At 56.8% G+C, this 20,641-nt stretch overlaps 2 protein-coding genes across 4 annotated transcripts; one reads left to right on the top strand and one right to left on the bottom strand.

The window, feature by feature from the left end:
• Positions 1-2,389: 2,389 nt before the first annotated feature.
• Fam171a2 (family with sequence similarity 171 member A2) lies at positions 2,390-14,121 on the top strand. Of its 2 annotated transcripts, none has more exons than XM_090350127.1 (8): positions 2,390-2,648; positions 6,067-6,294; positions 6,517-6,609; positions 10,672-10,830; positions 10,910-11,089; positions 11,170-11,295; positions 11,393-11,519; positions 11,949-14,121. In XM_090350127.1, exons 1-8 carry the CDS (start codon positions 2,531-2,533, stop codon positions 13,438-13,440), a joined length of 2,523 nt encoding a protein of 840 aa, XP_090206253.1. In that variant the 5' UTR covers positions 2,390-2,530; the 3' UTR covers positions 13,441-14,121. The 2 variants fall into 2 exon arrangements, with proteins under 2 accessions (XP_090206253.1, XP_090206254.1); XM_090350128.1 differs by having other exon boundaries at positions 11,170-11,286.
• A 1-nt stretch (position 14,122) lies between these two features.
• Positions 14,123-20,282, bottom strand: Grn (granulin precursor). Of its 2 annotated transcripts, none has more exons than XM_090350130.1 (13): positions 20,180-20,282; positions 17,783-17,927; positions 17,565-17,690; positions 17,376-17,460; positions 16,846-16,958; positions 16,622-16,760; positions 16,400-16,527; positions 16,041-16,167; positions 15,720-15,817; positions 15,388-15,633; positions 14,985-15,218; positions 14,668-14,898; positions 14,123-14,575 (listed from the first exon to the last, which is right to left on the bottom strand). In XM_090350130.1, the coding sequence occupies exons 2-13, from the start codon at positions 17,918-17,920 to the stop codon at positions 14,438-14,440; spliced, it is 1,803 nt and encodes a 600-aa protein (XP_090206256.1). In that variant the 5' UTR covers positions 17,921-17,927; positions 20,180-20,282; the 3' UTR covers positions 14,123-14,437. The 2 variants fall into 2 exon arrangements, with proteins under 2 accessions (XP_090206256.1, XP_090206255.1); XM_090350129.1 differs by having other exon boundaries at positions 20,172-20,257.
• Positions 20,283-20,641: the final 359 nt, after the last annotated feature.

The following is a 20,641-nucleotide window of genomic DNA, read 5'->3' on the forward strand; positions in this document are numbered from 1 at the left end:
CTCAGGGGTAGAGCGCTAGCCTTGAGCAAAGGAAGCTCAGGGACAGTGCCCAGGCCCTGAGTTGAAGCCCCAGAACTGGCAAAAGAAGCAAACAACAAAAAAGTAGAGGTCCCCAGGCATCCTGAAGGATGTGTTTATTTGTGTTTATTGAGGACCTACCATGTGCTGTGGCTGTTCCAGTGCTGGGATGGAATGGCAAACAATGTGTGATGGGAATTACATTTCAACCAAGAAATTCATGTCTGGTTTTGGTGGCCAGAGCTGTATGTGGAAGTGAAGGGAAAGACAGTGATCGGATGCATGTGGGAATTGGGGTACTGCCATTTACTGGATCACACTCAGGGAAGATGGCTCTGAGGAGAGAGGAGCAGGCCGAGGGCCCAAGATTAAGATTAGAGAAGCAGAGAAGAGGCAAATGGGCATACCTGTGTAAAACTTTGAACTGGGCACTAAATGATGGGAAAGCCACTGATGTACAAACTTACCTGACAACAAGTAAATGCTGAGTCAGGCGCTGGTGGTGCGTTTAAGCCACTCAAGAGGCCGAGATCTGAGAATTATATTTCCAGACCAGTCTACAATGGAAAGCCTGTGAGATTCTTATGTCCAATTAGCAACCAAAAAGCTAGAAATGGAGAGACTAGTGGCAGAGCACTAGTCTTGAGCACCAAAACTCAAGGAAAGGGCCAAGGTGCGCTGAGTTCAAGCTCCAGGACTAGCACCAAAAATAAATAAATTCTGAAAACAAGAATCTGACATCCATGCTTGACAAGTTCTGGAACCTGTTTCTAGTTGGGTGAGTGTAAACATTTAAGAAAAGATTAAGCCATGGTGACTGAACACCAGCCAATTCCCTCTCCTCTCCAGCCTTGGGATTGGATGGCCCCAGACAACTTATCTTGATCCAGCAAAGCATTTGGCAAGTGTCCTTATAGACAAGGCAGAAACGTGAGCTGAATCAGAGAGATTCAGATTTAGACCTCAACAATTCTACTGAAGATAAAAGAGATCTCCACAGGGTGTTTCAAAGCTCCATCCTGACCCAGGCTGTCTGTCTGGCATCATTGCGAGTTCCTCAAATGGAGGCAGAGGAAGCCACTCTCCGCTCTGCAGATGGGCAGGGAGGGACACCAATACAATGGGTGACTGAAGCAGATTCAAGGCAGCCTTGACAGATTGGAAAATTGGGTTGAAACCAGCAGGATGAAATTCACCAGGAGAAAGTGCTAAATCCTGTGCTTAGGTTCCAAAAAGTTGATTACATAAGAATAAAATTGAGAATTCTGGTTAGGCAGAAATCTCTGTCTAAAAGGTGGCTGGCTGGGGGAGGGCTGTAGAGAAAGAGGCAGAAGGAAGAAAAAGAAAACAGAAAAGAAGGAAAAAGGAATCCACTGCTCATTTTGAAGTCTCCAGAAATCTGAAGACTCAAATAATGGTTCCAACCAAGGGTTAATCAGTGCTGTCATTCAGTGATGGTCTTCCCGTGAAGTATCCAGTCCTCTCTCCTGGGCGTGCAACAGAGAAGGTAGCAAGCCAGAGAGGACCAAGAGGAGGACGCAAAACTGCCTGGATGAGGATTTGAATGTATACAAGAGAACTTGAGCCATGACAACCACCAGAAAAACCTTTCTGGCTGGGAACAGTTGTCTTCAGCTGTGGGGGGTTCTGTGACTGAAGAAGGAAAGATCTAGTGTGTCATTCACAAAATCAAAACCAGTGTGACCAATGGGTGACTTTGAGTGAGAGAGAAATCTGCTTCCACCTCTGGAGGAACTTCCCCACCATGATGGTGGCCCAGGAAGGCTCACATTACCTAGGGGAGGGCAGCTACTTCCTCACTGCTTGTTAAATACTTGCAACTAGACCCTACATCATTATTATTTAATTGTTGCAACAGCCCTACTAGGTAGAAATTATTACAATTCCCATTCAAAAGAATGACTGAGGATCACAAGGCGAAGGAACTTGTCTGTGGTTTAAAGGTCAGGCTGGCTGGGACCCCAGCGCTGACTTCCGGGGTTAGAGGGTGCAGGGCGTGGTTGTCTGTGTGGAGAGAGTGGACCGTGGGGCGGGGGATAACGACGCTTTTTTGTACCGCCAATACCCGCACTTCTTTGAGAGTGATCATTAGCCACGCTCCTCCACCCCACACTGTGCACCAAATTTCAGCCTCTCGAACCTCCAAACTTGGTGACTTAACGCTAACTGCTAAACTCGCTTGCAGCTCCAAGTCTGGGAGCGCGAGGTGGGAGGCAGCTGAAAGGGCTGAGATCCGGGCGGAGTTGGGGGGCGGCGGGCGGAGCGGGGCCACGAAGGGGCGGCGCCGGGAGAGCCGCGGTGCGGGACGCCGCCTGCAGGGGGCGCTGGCGGAGGCTCCGGGCGGAGACAATCGCACGGAGTGGGCGCCGCAGCCGGGAGCCCAAGCCCGAGCCCGAGCGGCGCGGCGCAGCGCAGAGCTGGGGCTCAGCGGGGCCGGCCTTGCCGGGCCGGGCGGCAACTATGGACCGCTAGGGCCGGCCAGAGCCCCGCGATGCCGCCGCCCAGTGGCCCCAGCGTCCTCGCGCGGCTGCTGCCGCTGCTGGGGCTACTGCTCGGCGGTGCCTCCCGGGCTCCCGGCAAGTCGCCGCCGGAGCCCCCCAGCCCGCAGGGTGAGTCTCGGCCCGGAGGGGCGACGGTCGTGGGCCTGCGCCCGATGATCGGGCCCCTGCCAGTTGCCTCCTCCTCGTGGTGCTAGTGGAGCGGGGTACATTCTGTCCCTTGCACTGGGGTCGGGGGGCTAAGCGACCTGGGGTCGCTTATGGAGGAAAGTGGGGGGCACTGTCTGGCGCGCGGGTCTCGGGGAGACACAATGGGGGAGGACGGGGGTCCCCAAGCTTGGCGTCGCCACCCCCTCCTGACTTGTTTTTCTCCCTCCCGGTCCTCGAGGCTCTGCTGCCTGAGCCATTGTCTACCGAAGACACCCGCCCAGGGGCGGGCTGGGGCGGGCGCCCGCTCCGCTGCCCCCCGCGAGTCTCTCGCCTGCGACTCTGGCTGGGTGGGGGGGTGCAGGCTTAGGCTGCCACCCGGGGCCGGACGGGGGCTGGGAGCCTAGATGGGCTTGGAGGGGGGGAGGGGAGTGGGTGAGGCTGTGGGCGGGATTGACTGCTCGAATGGGATTCTTCGCCCGGGAGCCTGACAGCTTCTAGCCAGAACCTACGTTTAAAATTCGGGGTGCACCCAATAAACGCTGATCAGCCCATGGTGGAGGAGGGGCTGCCGTTGGAGGGCCCTGAGAAAAGGGGGTACATTGTGATTCCCAACTCCAGGCACACGGCAGGGCTGTGGTCGCGGAGCCATGCTGAGCTGGCTGGCTGGCTGTGGGCAGTGCCAGCTGGGAGGGCAGGTGTCTGGGTCCCCGTCCAGCCGGCCTCCTGCCGCTCCTGTCCTCTGACCGCTTCCAGATCACCCCCTCCTCACATCACCTCTCCTCGGCCCAGGTGGGTGTGTGGGATGGGGGTGGGGCCGGCTCCTGCGGTGGGAGAGGCCATGTCTCCACGCCCGGTCCCCGGGAGCTCCCGCGCCTCCACCCACCCCAGCCCTGTACCCACCTCCCGGGCTGCTGCGCCACCACCCCGCTACTGCTCTCCCTCCTCTGCCAGTGAGCCCCATCCCTGCCCAGCGCAGTGTTCTCCACGCCTTCCCCCAACTGCAGGAGCTGACAGGAAGGGGGGGAGGGTCTTGTTGAGGGAAGTGGGGTCTAGAGGAAGGGAGGAGGAGGTAGAATTTCCTTCGGAAGTGGAGCTGACGCGGTATGGATTGTCAGCCTTTGAGACTGGGAAAGGATCTCCTGCCTCAGTCTCTCCCGCTCTAAGAGGAGAGGAGGTTTTGCCAGGTAGGAAGAGGCTCTAGTTTCTTATGAGGCCCCTCCCTCAAGGCCCTGCACCCCCAGGGAAGAGGGCCCAGGGAATTGCCTGGAACAGAGCCAGGATAGGGGGCTCTCTCCGGCAGCTGGCTGGAAGCCCAGGTTGAGGGAAAGGGGGAAGGGAATCTGTTAGGCACCTGCCCAGCCCCCAGCCTGGCATTTATGCTTCTTTCAGGCCTTACCTGCCCACCTCGGTTTGGTTTCCCAGGCCCCTTCCCTCTCCCAAGCCCTGGCCTTTGAGCCCAAGACATTCCCTCAAATGAGCACATTTCAGACTCCTCTTCCCAGCTGCTCTGTCCAGCTGTTCCAGGCCCTGACTAGGGCCAAAGATCAGTCAGGCCCTACCAGCTTACCAGAATACCTTCTGTGTGTGTGTGTGTGTGCGTGTGTGTGTGCATGTGTGCATGTGTGCATGTGTGTAGGCGTGCATACTTTGTGGAGAACCAGAAAGCAGGAGTGAGTCCACTGTGCCCCAGTCAGCACCATTAGTCTCTGTCCTGGAAAAGGAAAGGGTGGTGGACTCTGGTGAACAGCTGGATGGGATGCCAGGGGCAGGCGTGGCACGAGCTCTGAGTGGAAGCCTGAGCTAAGACACCTGTCACTGTTGAGTGTCAACTCCCACATGGAAGGCTTTCCTGAAGTCTTTGAGGCTCCAGACCTCCCCATGCCCTGCTGCTCTCACACTTCCTCCTGTACCTGAACCCCTCTATTTTTTCATCTAGCCCCCAGGGCCCACCTCCACATACTTCCTGGGCCTCCTAAGGAGTCCTCTGAACCTTTTTAGCCATGCCATCCATTCTTAGCATGGTCTTGAGGGAGCGTATAGAGTGGGGTTGGGCTGTGACAGACAGGGCCTATCGCCTCCCCTCCCCCCAGCCCAGGACACCTGCAGGGACAGCCTGTCTGTACTGTCTCAGGCTATAAGCAGCCCTGGAAATGAGAAGACAGAGGCTTCCCTTCCCAGTCCCCATCCACACTGGTTTCTGCTGGACCTCAGCAGGCCCCCAGATTTTCCTCCTTGCCAGGGGCCCCAGCTCCCTGCCTGATCTGGGAAGAATGAAGGCGTTGCCATGGTGACTGCTACTGACCAGCTATAGACATGAGGGAGAAGGAAGGGTCAGGGGATCCTTGCTTGGGCTTAATGGCTGAGATAAGCCCCTAAATCTAAAGGAAAACAGGTGTATGCAAAGGATTCAAGGAAAAGGATGTGTGGTGGGAGTGGACTTTTTTTTTTTTTTGCCAGTCCTAGGGCTTGAACCCAGAGCCTGAGCACTGTCCTTGGGCTTTTTTCTCAAGGCTAGGGCTCTGCCACTTAAGCCACAGCACCACTTCCAGTTTTTCTATGTATGTGGTACTGAGGAATCAAACCTGAGTCTTTGTGCATGCTAGGCAAGCACTCTACCACTAGGCCAAACTCCTGGCCCATGAGAGTGGACAATTTTTTGTATCCCCCTCTCCATGCTTTTCTTGAGAACTCAAATTTGGACCCACCTTTCATCTGTCTTCCAAACTGCTCAATCTTGCCCTGTCCCCTCTCACCTGAGGTCCTCCTTCTCCCTTACACATCCCTCAGCCCTCTCGTCCTCTCCTCTCCACAGACGAGTAGCTAAGAATTTAGATCATAGATGTAGACTACCAGATGTAGACTACTATTTCTCAGTGAACACAAGTCACATAACTAGTCTTTGAGCCTCAGGTTTTTTTTTGTCTGTAAAATGGGCCCAGGGTACATTAATCAAATTTAGTACATGGACTATAAGACACTTTGTTGAAGCAGTAAGAATGGGAACAGTGCTGTCAGGTGTCATTATGACATCAAGTACAGTAATAGCTTGGGTGCAGAAATGTTCAACAGTGAAAGCATGCATGTATTAGAGTTGATGAAATACAGTAAGTGCACCACCCCCTCCCGGGCTGCTGGCTGTGGCGGAGGGTGTAGCTTACTGGCACGCTTCAGGTATAGCATGCTCAACATCCATGGTTTGATCCCTGGCATGGCAAAACATAAACAAATGCTAGCTCTTATTTTAGAATATCTGCCCTGGAATCAGCCCATAAAGCTCTTGTAGCCAACAGCCCCCTCTGATCTCTGGATTGCCCTCAGTTCCCCTCCTCCTCCTGCTCCTCCTCCTCCTCCTCACCCCCTTCCCCTATCTTGCCTACAGAAATCCTGATCAAGGTGCAGGTCTATGTGAGCGGGGAGCTTGTGCCCCTGGCCAGGGCCTCTGTGGACGTGTTTGGGAACCGGACCCTGCTGGCTGCTGGCACCACAGACTCGGAGGGTGTGGCCACCCTGCCCCTCAATTACCGCTTGGGTACCTGGGTGCTGGTTACTGCTGCCCGCCCTGGCTTCCTCACCAATTCTGTGCCCTGGCGTGTTGACAAGCTTCCTTGTGAGTGCAAGACAGGTGGAGGGAGGGGGGACAGCAGCTGACCCACCCTTAGCCCCTACCCAAAATAGTCCTTGGGGGTGGAGGGAGGCAGGCAGACTTGATAGCAGCTGCTGCCTGGGCTGGGGGATGCAGAGGGGCTGAGGAGGAGAAGCCACTGGGATGTAATACTGGGGATGCAGGGTTGGGGGCTTTTCTGGAACTGACAGGACAACCCTCTTGCAGTGTACGCCTCTGTCAGCCTCTACCTGCTCCCCGAGCGGCCAGCCACTCTCATCCTCTATGAGGACCTTGTACACATCCTGCTAGGCTCTCCTGGTAAGCCACCCACCCCTGTCCTTTATTTCACACTAGCTCCCTCCCCCTCCCCCCAACCTGAGACCTCTGCTTCTTCATGTGTTAGGTGGGTGCCTTGGGCAAGTCACTTAACCGCTCTGAGCCCCATTTGTTCATGTGGAGAGTGTGGAAGTAGTTATCTACATCATAGAATTGAAATAAGGATTGAATCTCATCAACCCTGTAAACAAAAGGTGTTCAATAAATATGTACAGCTTATTGGGGTTTCTCGTGGTCCTTGTGTATGCACAGGTTTTCAGTCTCACTCAGCTAAGACTTCCTTCCACTCTTGCACCATGCCAGGCTGGTGCCTGGCACAACAGAGAACAGCTCTGTTCCCTACTTTGTGGAGTTCACAGGCGAGTAGGAAGTCAGACGAACACCACTGGGACAGTTTTAGAGTGGGCATGCGGTGGAGGAGAAGGCAGCCATGTTTGCTGTGGAGACACGCCGGCTCTTGGAGTGCAGCTGGCTGGAGTGGGAGGCAGTTAAGGGAGAGTGGAGCCTGGGACCGCTGGAGGGGGAAGTGAGCAGTGCTGCCTTTGCTCCAGAGGACCTGGAAGGCATCAAGGACTAGGCATGAGGGGCAATGAGTGAGGGCCGAGAACATTGTGGGTAGTGCAGAGGCTAGACACTGTGTGACTAACAGTGCACAGCCTCGGTGGAAAGACCGCCCCTCCCCCCGCAATCCAAGTTCTTAACTTCAGTCCTAGGTGGCAGATTACTCCAAATGACTCTTGCTTATGATCCGTGTCTGTGTGTGTGTGTGTGTGTACTGAAGCTTGAATTCAGAGTCTGGATGCTATCCCTTAGCTTTATCCACTCAAGGCTAGTGTTCTACAGCTTGAACTCCAGTTCCACTTCTAGCTTTTTGGTGGTTTGAGAAGAATCTTTCAGGGCACCAGTGGCTCACACCTGGAATCTAACCTACTCAAGAGGCTGAGATCTGAGGATCATGATTTGAAGCCAGCCTAGACAGGAAAGGCTCCATGAGACTCTTATCTCCAATTAACCACTCAAAAAGAAAAAAACAAAACTGGAAGTAGAGCTGTGGCTCAGAGTGGTAGAGCACTAATCTTGAGCAAAAAGAGGCTCAGAGCTAGGCAGGGTGGCGTAATCTTAGCGACTCAGGAGGCTGAGATCTGAGTATCGTGGTTCAAAGCCAGCCTGGGCACTAAAGCTTGAGAAATGCTTATCTCCAATTAACCACTAAAAAACCAGAAGGGACACTGAGGCACAAAGGGTGGTAGCCTTGAGCTGAATTGCTCAGGTACAGTGCCCAGGCCCAGAGTCCAAGCCCCACAGCCACCACCACCACCACCACCAACAAAAACAAAAAACAAAACAAAAAAAGGCTGGGGGGGGGGTGGTGCAGGAGTTTGGCCTTGTGGCAGGGTGTTTGCCTAGCATGCACAAAGACCCGGGTTCAATTCCTTGGTACCACATACATAGAAAAAAACTGGAGGGGCTGGGAGTTTGGCCTAGTGGTAAAGTGCTTGCCTAGCATGCACGAAGACCCGGGTTTGATTCCTCGGTACCACATACATAGGAAAAAGCCAGAAATGGTGCTGAGGCTCAAGTGGTAGAGCTCTAACCTTGAGAAAATCCAAGGACAGTGCTCAGTCCCTGAGCTCAAGCCCATGATTGGCAAAAAAAAAAAAAAAAAAGAAAAGAAAAAAACTGGAAATGGTGCTGTGCTGTGGCTCCAGTGGTAGAGCTCTAGCCTTGAGAAAAAGCCCAAGGACAGTGCTCAGGCCCAGAGTTCAAGGCCCAGGACTGGCAAAAAAAAAAAAAAAATGGCTCAGGGACAGCACCTAGACCTAGGCCCTGAGTTCAAGCCAAGAGAGGCAGAGACAGAAATGGGGTGTGTGTGTGTGTGTGTGTGTGTGTGTGTGTGTGTGTGTGTGTGTGTGAGAGAGAGAGAGAGAGAGAGAGAGAGAGAGAGAGAGAGAGAGAGAGAGAGAGAGAGAGAGAGAATAAGAGTCTCGTGGACTTTCCTAGCTTGAACCACAATCCCCAGATCTCAGCCTTCTAAGTGGCTAGGATTATAGTTATGAGCCACCATGCCCAGCTTTGCTTGCTATCTTTATCCCTCTGAGCCTCCAGTGCTAAAGACTTTTAATGTCCCAGGAGGATTCTAAAATGCCAAATGGACTCTGTTGCCACCTAGCTTCCAGTCTTCCAGGGTTGCCACAGGTTTTAGTGTGAAGCCAAGGCCCCTTTCACAAAGTTGGCAGTGCAGCCAGGTATGGCAGTACATGTTTATGACCTCAGCAACTCAGGAGGCACAGTCAGGAGAATCATAAGATCAAGACCAGCTCAGGCAAAGTCATCAGGACTCCATCTCAAAACAGCAGCAAAAAGGGCTGCAAGTACCCCTTGCAGTGTCACAATAAGGAAGGCTGACAGTGTCTTCTCAACCTCAGCTACCTTCCTCAGCATGACCTTCTGCCTGTTTTCCTGGGAGGTCTTTCACTTTCCTTCCTGGACAAGTTTCACTTAGTCTGCAAGAGTCTGCAGGGCCTTCCTTGCTGATGGGTGGACCACCAGTTAAGAGAACAGGATGGGATGGGGGCAAGAGGGTGGGTCACGTCACCAGGGGCCTGGACCCTTGTGTGTATAAAATGTAGTAAATAATGAAGGCTCCTACCTCAGATACTCTTATACTGTTACAGGTGTTACTGCAGGTAACCTGGTCAATATATAGTATAGCTTAATGTTATCACACACACACACTATATATATATATATATCCTCTCCACCCCAACACACACACACACACACACACACACACACACACACACACAACCTTAAGCTGTCTAATGTAGCTATTACCTATTTTGTTTCTATTTAAATTGAAATAAAATAAATTAAGGATTTGTTTTTTTTCTTTTTATTCTTTGTCTTTCTTTCGTTCTTTCTTCCTTCTTTCTTTTTTGTGCTAGTTGTGGGGCTTGAACTCAGGGCCTGGGTGCTGTCCCTGAGTTCTTTTGTTCAAGGCTGGCACTCTACCACCTGAGCTCTACTTCAAGTTTGTTGGTGGTTAATTGGAGAGTTTCACAGCCGGGTGTGATGGCTCATGCCTGTGATCCTAGCTACTCAGGAGGCAGAAATCTGAGGATCAAGGTTCAAAGCCAGTTCAGACACAAAAGGATCTGAGATTCTTATCTCCAATTAACCTCTAGAAAATGGAAAGTGGGGCTTGGCTCAAGGGTAGGACAGTAACCCTGAGCTGAAGAGCTCAGGGACAGCACCCAGGCCAAGTTCAAGCCCTATGACCTACCAAAAAAAAAAAAAGAGTCTCACAGACATTCTTATCCAGGTGAGCTTTGAACTGTAATCCTCAGATCTCAGTCTCTTAAGTAACTAAGATGATAGGTGTGAGCCACCAGTGCCCAAAAAGAACTCATTAAATGCTTAAAACTTTGAAGTACTCGTAATCTAGTCCTGTGGGTATCGTGATTGGTGGTACAAATACACTCTCTACAGGAAATTCTCATGAAGGATAGCATTTCACTAGACCATGAACTTGAAGGCAGGGAACTGTCTTACTCATCCTTGCATCCTAGGATGGAGGCCACTGCCTGCCACTGAAGAGATATTGCTAATTGTTTGAGATCCTGAGCCTCATTATTTTATAGGTTTATATATTTACTTATTTTTTGAGGCAGTACTGGGGTTAAAACTTTTATTTTTTGCTTTATTTTTCATATAGGATCTTCCATTTGCATAAGTGTGGCTTTAGCTAAGAATTCCCCTACCTTTCCTCCTCCTTCCTACTTGCAGGCATCCCCCTGCTCATTTTATAGGTTTATAAGGAAACAGTGTTTCACAATAAGCAAGCAACTTGCTCAGGTTACAATCCTGATGGGAGGGTACAGATTCATGGTCCCTAACCAGTGAACAATCAACAATCTATGGCTGTCCTGTTCTCGCCACTTCCCTGGCCTTTCCAGTTGATCTCACCCAGTGGCTCCTCTATCTCCATGCCTGCTTTTCGCTTTGGTCCCTTGCCGGGCCACTGCAGCTCCTCTCTCCATCCAGGTGCCCGCTCTCAGCCTTGGGTTCAGTTTCAGCGCCGGGCAGCCCGCCTGCCAGTCAGCTCCACCTACAGTCAGCTGTGGGCATCACTGACACCTGCCAGCACCCAGCAGGAAATGAGGGCTTTCCCTGCCTTCCTGGGCGCAGAGGCCTCCAGCTCAGGTAAGCCAGGTACCTGATGGGGGATATAGAAAAGACCCCTAGCCCACAATTCCTCAGCCCTCGTGTCCTCTCCTTTTAGGCAATGGCTCCTGGCTAGAGCTGATGCCTCTGGCTGCTGTGAGCGTTCACCTGCTGACCGGCAACGGGACAGAAGTGCCCCTCTCAGGCCCCATTCACCTCTCCCTGCCAGTGCCGTCAGAGCCACGTGCTCTGGCTGTGGGCACCAGCATTCCAGCCTGGAGGTTTGACCCCAAGAGTGGTAAGTGTTTCAGCCTGTTGTCAGCACTGGAGTGTGGGGAAAAGGGGTTCAGGAGTCTGATGCACCCCGACCCCTCCTAGGACTGTGGGTACGCAATGGCACCGGTGTGATCCGGAAGGAAGGGCGGCAGCTCTACTGGACCTTCGTCTCCTCCCAGCTGGGGTACTGGGCAGCTGCCATGGCCTCCCCCACGGCTGGTGAGAGTGGTGGGTCAGCGGGGCAGGACCGGGGGAGGGAAGAGGAGACTTGGTGGATGGCCGGAAGGGCATTCATCCCTGGACACTAAACCCTTGCCTGGCACAGGGCTGGTCGCCATCACGTCGGGCATCCAGGACATCGGTACCTACCACACCATCTTTCTTCTCACCATCCTGGCCGCCCTGGCCCTGCTGGTGCTCATACTGCTGTGTCTGCTTATCTACTATTGCCGGTGAGCGCACCAAGCCCCAGCCCCAGCCCCAGCCCCTTCCTCTCACCCCAGAGGATCTGCTCCACCACTGGTCTCACTGAGGACCAAGGCCAGAGGCACTCCTAGTTGGTTCAGATGCTCCTCTGGGTTCTCAGACACTTCCTGCACGCGAAGGAGTGTTACCCCGCGGGAATCTAAATGTAGCTGTTGGACAGGGCCTGGCTTTCCATAAACTTCTCTTAGGCCCCTGCTACACAAGTCCCCAGAACCGCCCCCCCCCGCCCCCCCTGCTCCCCTCACGCTCTTTCTGACAATCCCAGGTATGGAACTCGACCCTCTGTCTTCGTCCCTGTTCCTGAAATGGGGAGTGTGGGGTGGGGAGGGTCTAAAGCCCCTGGGCTTTTCCTGATGGTCCCTCCCCCCCCCCCCACACCTTTCCCTCCACTCCAGGAGGCGCTGCCTGAAGCCCAGGCAGCAGCACCGCAAGCTGCAGCTCTCCGGGCCCTCCGACGCTAACAAACGCGATCAGGCCACCTCGATGTCCCAGCTCCACCTCATCTGTGGGGGACCCCTGGAACCTGCCTCTTCGGGGGATCCCGAGGCCCCACCCCCGGGACCCCTCCACTCGGCCTTCTCCAGCTCCAGAGACTTAGCCTCCTCCCGGGATGACTTCTTCCGTGCCAAGCCGCGCTCGTCCAGCCGCCCGGCCACTGAGCCTCCAGGTGCCCGCGGGGCCGAGGCTGCAGGGCTCAAGGGTGCGCGCTCCGTCGAGGGCCCGGGCGGGCTGGAGCCCGGCCTGGATGAGTACCGGCGGGGGCCGGCGGGGGCCTCGGCCTTCCTGCACGAGCCACCCTCGCCACCGCCCCCGTTCGACCACTACCTGGGCCACAAGGGGGCGGCCGAGAGCAAGACCCCCGACTTCCTGCTGTCGCAGTCGGTGGACCAGCTGGCGCGGCCGCCGTCGCTCAGCCAGGCCGGGCAGCTCATCTTCTGCGGCTCCATCGATCACCTCAAGGACAACGTCTACCGCAACGTCATGCCCACGCTGGTGATCCCCGCGCACTACGTGCGCCTGGGCGGCGAGGCCGGCGCCGCGGGGGTCAGCGACGAGCCCAGCCTGCCCGAGGGCTCCGCCCCCGGCCCCGCGCGCCCTTTCCCCCAGCCCGACCCCCAGCGCCCGCTGATCCAGGGTCACCCGGGCGCGGGGGTCGAGAGCGGCGGGGCCGGCGGCGGCGAGGGCTGGGGGAGCGGGCGCTCGGCGCCGGTCAGCGGCTCGGTCACGATCCCGGTGCTGTTCAACGAGTCCACCATGGCGCAGCTCAACGGGGAGCTGCAGGCGCTGACCGAGAAGAAGTTGCTGGAACTGGGCGTGAAGCCTCACCCGCGCGCCTGGTTCGTGTCGCTGGACGGGCGCTCCAACTCGCAGGTGCGCCACTCCTACATCGACCTGCAGGCGGGCGGCGGGGGCCGCAGCACCGACGCCAGCCTGGACTCTGGCGTCGACGTGCACGAGGCGCGGCCCGCGCGCCGCCGGCCCCCGCGGGAGGAGCGCGAGCGCGGCCCCGCCGCCGCCGCCAGCGTCCCGCCCCCGCCGCCGCCGCCGCCGCCCGCGCCGCCCGCGCCGCCGCGCCTGGCGCTCAGCGAGGACACGGAGCCCAGCAGCAGCGAGAGCCGCACGGGCCTCTGCTCACCCGAGGACAACTCGCTGACGCCGCTGCTGGACGAGGTGGCTGCGCCCGAGGGCCGGGCGGCCACGGTGCCCCGGGGCCGAGGCCGGAGCCGTGGGGACAGTTCCCGCAGCAGTGCCAGCGAGCTCAGGCGCGACTCGCTCACCAGCCCGGAGGACGAGCTGGGGGCCGAGGTGGGCGACGACGCCGGCGACAAGAAGAGCCCGTGGCAGCGGCGGGAGGAGCGGCCGCTGATGGTGTTCAACGTCAAGTAGCAGCCCCTCTCCCGCCCGGGCCCGCCCCCAGGGTGCGCGCCCCCGGGAGGCGCGGGGGCGCCTAGGCCCGGGAAGGAGTCCCCGGGGCCTGCGAAGCTGTTCCGCGGTGTGTGCTGGGTAAAGTCTTGGGAAGGGGTCCTGGATCTGCCCCCAAGCAGGGGGAGGTGGGAGGGGTCCGGCCCCCCACTGGGAGGTGCTGGGGAGGAGGGCTGGGGGTGGGGGGAAGCAGTGCCTGTATAAACGTGGCTGTATATAGAAAGTTCTATCTTGGGAGAGAAGGAGGGGTTGCCCAGCCTGGGCTGCTAGTGAGGGCTGGGAAGGGAGGGGAGGGGTGCTGCTTGCTGACCGGCCCACCTCTGGGCTGCGATGTCACAGGGCCGGTGACTGGGGTAGGCCTGGGGACGGGGGGGATAATGTGAGAGGGCCTGCTGTGGGCAACAGCAAATACAGAATGGTGAGGTGAATGCCTTGTGTCTTTCTGTGTAGGGTCAGTGTTGGCACTGGACAAGGATCCCCGTTCAGGGCTCTCCTGGGGAGGTAAGGCAGGGTGGCCAAATCAGAGTTAAGAAAGTGTACAAGGGGCCGAGAGTTTGGCCTAGTGGTTAAAGTGCTTGCCTAGCATGCATGAAGACCCGGGTTCGATTCCTCGGTACCACATACATACAAAAAAAAAAAAAAAAAAGAAAGTGTACAAATTTTATTAGAGCACACACGCGCATACACACACACCACCTGTGGATAGGGGAAAGCACCTGGCCACAGGGTCCAAAGAAATTGGGGGAGGGGTGGCAGTTTGTATTGTATGGTGGCTTTTGCCATTGCCCCCTAGACGAGGAAGGCCTTCGCTTGAGGCCCCCACCTTCCATGGTAATGGGTGATTCAGAGTGGGGGAGTCAGGGAGAATCTGGGGGGAAGGCGTTAGGGAGGCCTGAGTAGATGGATGCCCTCTAGACAAGGTCCGGAGGGCTGTGAAGTGTCTTCCGTCCTCAGCCCCTTTCTACAGCAGCTGTCTGGGGGCTGGGTCTCGCAAGGGCTCATCCCAGTGCAGGTTTTGCCTGCGCAAGCACTTGGTTCCCTTGGCCCCACAGCGGTAGCCGGCAGGACAGCAATGCCGACGATCTGCACAGCAGACACCCTGAAAGGGAAGAGGGGGCAGTGACATAGCTAGTCAAGGCAGAACCTGACCCATTCCTGTACCCAGCACCAGGATTAGGGGGTGGCACTGACCTGGCGGTAGGGACAGCAGGCCCAGTTTCCTCGGCTGTCTAGACAGCAGGTTTGGTTATCATGGCAGAAGTGTCCTGACCCACAGGCCACGTCATCTACACCTTCATTAGGGCCGACGAGCAGACGGGCAGCAGGGCGGGTAGCATCCACTTCCTTCTCGCAGGATCGGGCCTTCACATTGCAGGTGTACCCCGCAGGGCAGCAGTGCTGCCGGTCCTCACAGCACACGGCCTGGGGTGGTGGAGTGACAGCACACTCAGGCCTCCCCTCCTCCACACGGAGCCCCCTTATCCAGGCTCAGCCATACAAGCACTCACATGGGGCAACTGGCAGCAGGCCCAGCCCCCACTCAGATTTGGGCAGCAAGTCTGCCCCACAGGGCAGCTGGTATGCTGGTCACAGCCAGTGTCTCCTGTGTGGTTCTGGGGAGCCTGGCGCGCAGGCATTTTCTCTAGTCCAGTCACTATCTTGTCGCCCTTCTGACATCTTCCCTCAGCTCCACATGTGTAGCCCTGGGGGCAGCAGTGCAGGTGGTCCGCACAGCAAACAGCCTGGGGGACAAGCAGGAAAGGTGTTCTAGAAGTTGCCATGCAGGCCTTGTCTTCTGTCTACAACTCCTCCAGCTGGGGATGAATCTCAAAGCTCGATGCTAGCATGGGCTAGGCAGAGTACCACCTCCGACCAGGCCAAGGTACCCCAGTCCCCCCCACACCCATGCACCTCTGGGAGAGGACAGCAGCCCCATTCCCCAGTAATGAGTCGGCAGCAGGTGTTGGAGGGGGTACAGCTGGTGACATTATCACAGGAAACATCTTTCTTCAAGGATTGGGGGTCTGGCAGGCTGAGAGAGGCTGAGATCTTCTTCATCCAGTGCACCTGGATGCCCCCCTGTTCACAGGTTCCCTTCTCAGTGTAACACTTAAACCCCGAGGGGCAGCAGTGTATATGGTCCTCGCAGCACACAGCCTAGGGCAGACGAAAGGGCCAATGAGCACAGGGCTCAGGTGGCTGCCACCTCTGCTGAGCCCAGTCCGCCCACCACTCCTGGGCACCTGTGCAAATGGGCAGCAGCCCCAGGCTCCTGTCTGGAGGCGACAGCAGGTGTAGCCATCCGGGCAGCTCACCTCCATGTCGCACTTCACATCCTGCACTGTGTGGTAGAGAGGACAGGTCAGCCTTGTAGCTGGGATGGGTAGGACCTACCCAGTTGCAGTCTCCACAGCTGGAATCAGATGTTGAGGATGGGGGAAGAATGTATGCCACCCCACAGTGATCCAAAGACAAGGCTTATCTCTCCTTGCAATCAGCACCCATGCCCACATCTAATCATAGAACAGCTTCGTGGAATGGGCTCTGAGGTTTGCCCGTGGTACCTGTGTGTGCAGGCAGCTTGGTCAGGAGGTCAGTAGTGCCATTCTCCTTGGAAAGGCACTTGCTGTGGGTCAGGTCACACACAGTGTCCTGGGGGCAGCAGTGCAGGTGGTCGGAGCAGCAAATGGCCTGGGTGAGGACCAGAGGTGAGTGTAACATCCAGTCTTAAGTGATCATAGGGAACAACCAGGCTTAGGCGTGGTACTGCTCCAGTCCCACCACGAGGGGGCAGCATGAGTCCCGAGTCAGCTAGGCTCCAGCAACCAGGCAATGACCCTAGCCCCTGGAACCCCCCATAAGGTAGAGTCCAGGCCAGGGTGGCTGTAGGTACACAGCCAAGCTGGCTCCAGCCCTCACTCACATTGGGCATTGGACAGCAGCCATAGCTTCCATTGGGCAGCTTGCAGCAGGTAGAATCATCAGGGCACTGGCTCCGTGCATCAGGACACACAATTGAGGTGGGCAAAGCCACTGGAAGAGGAACTAGGCCTGGGGGACGGCCAGTTGGAGGAAGCTTATCTCAGCCAGGAGTCAGATGAGGCCTCACCCCAAACCCCAGCCTGAGGTTCTCCCACCTCCTCACCTGCCCTATTAGTACTTCTTTGTGCAGGAAACTTCTTTGCTAGGGGGGAAGTGCCTGTGGATGTGACACAGCGCGTATGAGCCAGGTCACAGGAGGCTCCATGGGGACAGCAGTGCACCTTGTCTTCACAGCAAGAAGCCTGAGAAAAACAGTCGTGGATGTACCTTTGCTACTCCCCTCCCTAGCCCTGCCCCACACCTCCCCACATCTCCCCACACCTGTACCTGGGGCATGGGGCAGCATCCCCAGGAGCCATCAAGCATAATGCAACATGTGGAGGAGTCGGGGCATTCGAACTGGCTACCAGGGCACTGGACAGCACCCAAGAGGCTGTTATCTGTGGACAAGAAAATCCAGGATTCCATCAGCTCATTCAGTGCAGGCCAATTTCCCCATCACTCAAGGAGCTTGGGGCATCAGGGCCTGTAGGTAGGGGCTCTAACGGTTGCTACTGGAGCTCAAGATCTGCTAATCCATTCTCCCTGTAACAGTCCCTGCCTCAGAAAGATGGCAGGGGTGGGCCATCCAGTGAAAGTGGGCTGTCATTGAATTAGCTCAACATGGCCTCTTCCCACCTCCCAATCCCTGCATCCCCTCCTGTTCCCCCCTGAACCAAACACTATTTAGTAAGCAGTAGCTTACTTGGTATATACATGACATGAATGACAGCACAAGGACAGGAATGGGAGCTACCCACACAGTTGGCTGCACTCCTATGCATGTGTGGCCTCTTTCCCCCCAAGCCCTGCCGAACCTGATGTTTGGAAGCAGGACCGCCCATCTGCACTGCAGTGGAAGCCCTGGGGGCAGCAGTGGTGGCCATCCCCACATGACACAGCCTGCAGGACACAAAGAAGCCTGTGTGGGCAAGGCCCTTTCACCAGAGCAGGAGGGTGCAGGGAACTAGTGAGCACAGCTTTCAGCCCCTCCATGGAGCTCTCACCTTTGGAAAGGGGCAGCAACTGGAGGTCCCAGTGATGGTGAGGATGCACGAGTGGCCAGCAGAGCAATGGGCATGGGTCTGGCAGGGGCTGCCCAGATGCTGGCTTAGTGTTGTAGGCCGCTTCTCCTGGGAAGAGAGAGGATAAACCAAAGGTCCTGTGTTAGGCTCTACCACTCCAGCCAAGAATCCTAGGTACTTGTCCAGAGCAGGACACCTACCAAGACAGGGTTGCAGCAGCTGTAGCCAGCTCCTCTTGAGTCCAGGCAACAGGCCACAGGGCAGAATTGGCCATCTGGGCACTGTGTTCCAGCCACCAGCCCTGCCACTAAGGCCACGCAGCTCACCAGGGTCCACATGGTCTTCCTGCAAAGTACAAGGAGCATTCACCAACCATCCTGAGCCCAGACCACACTCAGTTCTGAGGTTGTGCTCATCAAGGCCTGTGCCTGGACTCACTGCACTTCCCCAAAGGCTGCAGGCAGGGGGAAAGAAGCATGGCTTGAGTCAGCTTCCTACATTCATCCCTTGGATGTGTCATACATGCACCTACACGTACACAACGTGAGCATGAACACTGCTATTAGCATACATGTGGATCCATGCATGGCCCAAGTGTCTGTGGGTGAGGCTTAGGAGAATAAGGAAGCATGTGGTTTTTGTGGGTCTGGTCTGTGAGGATGTGGGCCAACTCTTGAGGATATGAAGAAGCCCCAGAGGCCATGTAGGACAGGTGTGCAAGGAGGGAGTCCTCCTCCTTCCCTTTCCACTGCCACCGAGGCCCCTGCTTGACTGATGCTATGCTCCCATCTGCAATCACATGAACACACGGGTAGCCACAGGGTTGAGAAAATGCGAAAAGGAAGCAGCGTGGCACCGGAGTCGGCCCCTGCCCCAGAAGCCAGTCACTGCCTGTCCACAACTGTCCTCTCTCAGCCAGGAAAGGGGACACAGGCTGGTTCATTCTCTGAGATTGTTATGTTCTGAAGCCCCACACACTATCAGGGAGCCTTGTGAACCTCCCAGATATACCCATTACCTCTGCCCCTCCCTCCTACCCTGGACATGAAACTCAAGAGTCTGTGGAAAGACACTGTGTGCCCACTGGGCTGCCTGCCTGACTCAGCAGGAGGAATTGAACCTTGTCTCTGAGGCGCAGCCTCACACTTCCCTAACAGGCCTGGAGCTGCTCCTCGCCTCAGGGCGCAAAATCAGCAATGTCTTGTCAACCTCTCAGGACCCAGTTACAAGTTTTCTCATTGTAATCCAAAACGGTAACCATCGCCTTCATTTCTCAAAAGGGGAAACAACTTCAGAAATGTTGTTGTAAGTCCTGTCATACATGAAGTCAAAGGGGTGACAGGCTTTAATGGCTCCAGAGCATATTGGACCTGGGTTCATATCACCAGTGACACCCTAGACACTGGCAGGGACTGGCCTCCAAGGCCCAGGGGACAGTGGCCTGAGATCCAAGTGGAAGGAGAGGGATAGGTGCATTTCGTGGAGAGGTGACAGGAACAAGGGATCAGAGCCTGCCTAGAAATTCCACTTATGCCCTAGTCCTGAAATTGCCAGTAACCAACTGTGAAGGCCTCAGAAGTTCCTTCCTTGTCTATGTGCCTCAAGTCTCCTGTATGTGGTCAGCCGAGACCCCTAACCAATGTGTGGACGTTGCCGGGCGGGTTCCCTACTTAGCCACTCAAATCTTCCTCTCCTTCACTTGACTTCCTCCCTCCCCAACTCAATGATCATATCCTGGCCAGGTCGGAGTGAAAAAGACTGGTCGTTCCACCTCTCCTGGCCCCACAGCTCGCAGGTAAGGCGCCGCTTCCAGAGTGTCCACGGGCGCCGCTCAGCTGGCGGCAGAGGTGAATCTGGGGCCCTGCCGCATTATTTGTATTTGCCTTCCTGTTTAGCCCGAGGTGCTGCAACACAGCACCAGCTCCTGCGGAACGCTCGGCGCAGGCGCACGAAGAACGGGGGGGAAACGGGGCTTAGTTCCTCCCCCTCGCCCCCATCCACGCTCACCCCCCTCACGGGGCCCCACGGCCAGAGGGCCGCCGCTCCCCACGCCCCTCGCTCCGCGGTCTTCCGCTAGGGGGCAGCCCCGGGTGTCCCGGGGAGAGGAATTTCCCAAAGGCGAGCCAGCCCCGCGGCGAAGGGGCATGGAAAAAGGCGGGGAGCGGCAGAAGTTAGCGGTCCCCCCTCCACCAGGGGAAGGCCGGCTCCCCGCTCCCTGCCCCTCCGACCCCCCGGCCGGGGGCGGTCGACCCCTCAACTCCAAGCCACTGAGAGGCCCACCCACCACCACCAGAACGGGAGGGAAAGAACTGGCACCTGTCGACCGAGGCAGACGTGCTGGAGCGAGGGCCGGGCGCTCCCCGTCTTCCCGGCCCGAGAGGCCGCCCTCCCGGTGCGTGGGGGGGGGGTCGCGGCAATTAGTCCCGACCTCCCTTCCCAAACGCCAAAGCCCTCCCCTCCAGGGCAGCAGGAGTTCCGCTCGGCGCGGGTCTCCGGTGGTCTCGGGGCTGGCACCCCGGGGGCGCCGCGAGCACGCGCGTTTCCGCCAGGCCCTCGGGCCGGGAGCAGAAGCCGAGTGCGCACCCTCACCTTCCTACCTGCGACCGCGTCCGCGCTCCCCGGGCAGCCGCCGCCGGTCAGCTCCCGGCCTTCTGCCCCTCGGCGCCACGGCCCGCCCACCGCGGTTCCCATTGGCCGGGGTGCGGGATACCGCGCTCCTACTGGTTACCTCCCCGATGTCGAGGCGGGGCCGTCCTGGAAGGCCGAGTTTCTTTTCCACTCAATTCGCTCTCCCTCCCCGTTTCCTCTCCCCACACCCCATTTCTCTGGATCATGTGATTCGAGAATCATATGACACCGCGGCCCGTCTCAACGGGTTTGCCGGTGCTCGCCTCGTCGCTGGCCTTTGCAGGTCCTTCAGATTCCCAGGACAGTTTCCTAGAGGTGGGGCGTTGATTCCTAGAGATGCAGCCCAGGGGCAGCGGACGGTGCTGCCCCGGGGAGGCGCAGCCCGCGGCGTGGACCGGGTGTCAGTCAGATTCTGGGCTGCGGAAAGTTGG

The sequence above is a fragment of the Megascapheus bottae genome, chromosome 17 (genome assembly GCF_031878675.1).
Source record: "Megascapheus bottae isolate mThoBot1 chromosome 17, mThoBot2.hap1, whole genome shotgun sequence".
NCBI classification, from domain to species: Eukaryota; Metazoa; Chordata; class Mammalia; order Rodentia; family Geomyidae; genus Megascapheus; species Megascapheus bottae.

Coding starts and splice junctions, on each gene's coding strand:
- Grn (XM_090350130.1), bottom strand. CDS start 17,920: ATGTGGACCCTGGTGAGCTGCGTGGCCTTAGTGGCAGGGCTGGTGGCT. Junction 17,691..17,782: donor GCTGCTGCAACCCTGTCTTG/GTAGGTGTCCTG, acceptor CTCTCTTCCCAG/GAGAAGCGGCCTACAACACT. Junction 15,219..15,387: donor GCTGCTGTCCTCTCCCAGAG/GTGCATGGGTGT, acceptor CTTGTCCCCCAG/GCTGTTTGCTGTGCGGACCA.
- Fam171a2 (XM_090350127.1), top strand. CDS start 2,531: ATGCCGCCGCCCAGTGGCCCCAGCGTCCTCGCGCGGCTGCTGCCGCTG. Junction 6,295..6,516: donor GCGTGTTGACAAGCTTCCTT/GTGAGTGCAAGA, acceptor ACCCTCTTGCAG/TGTACGCCTCTGTCAGCCTC. Junction 10,831..10,909: donor CGCAGAGGCCTCCAGCTCAG/GTAAGCCAGGTA, acceptor CTCTCCTTTTAG/GCAATGGCTCCTGGCTAGAG.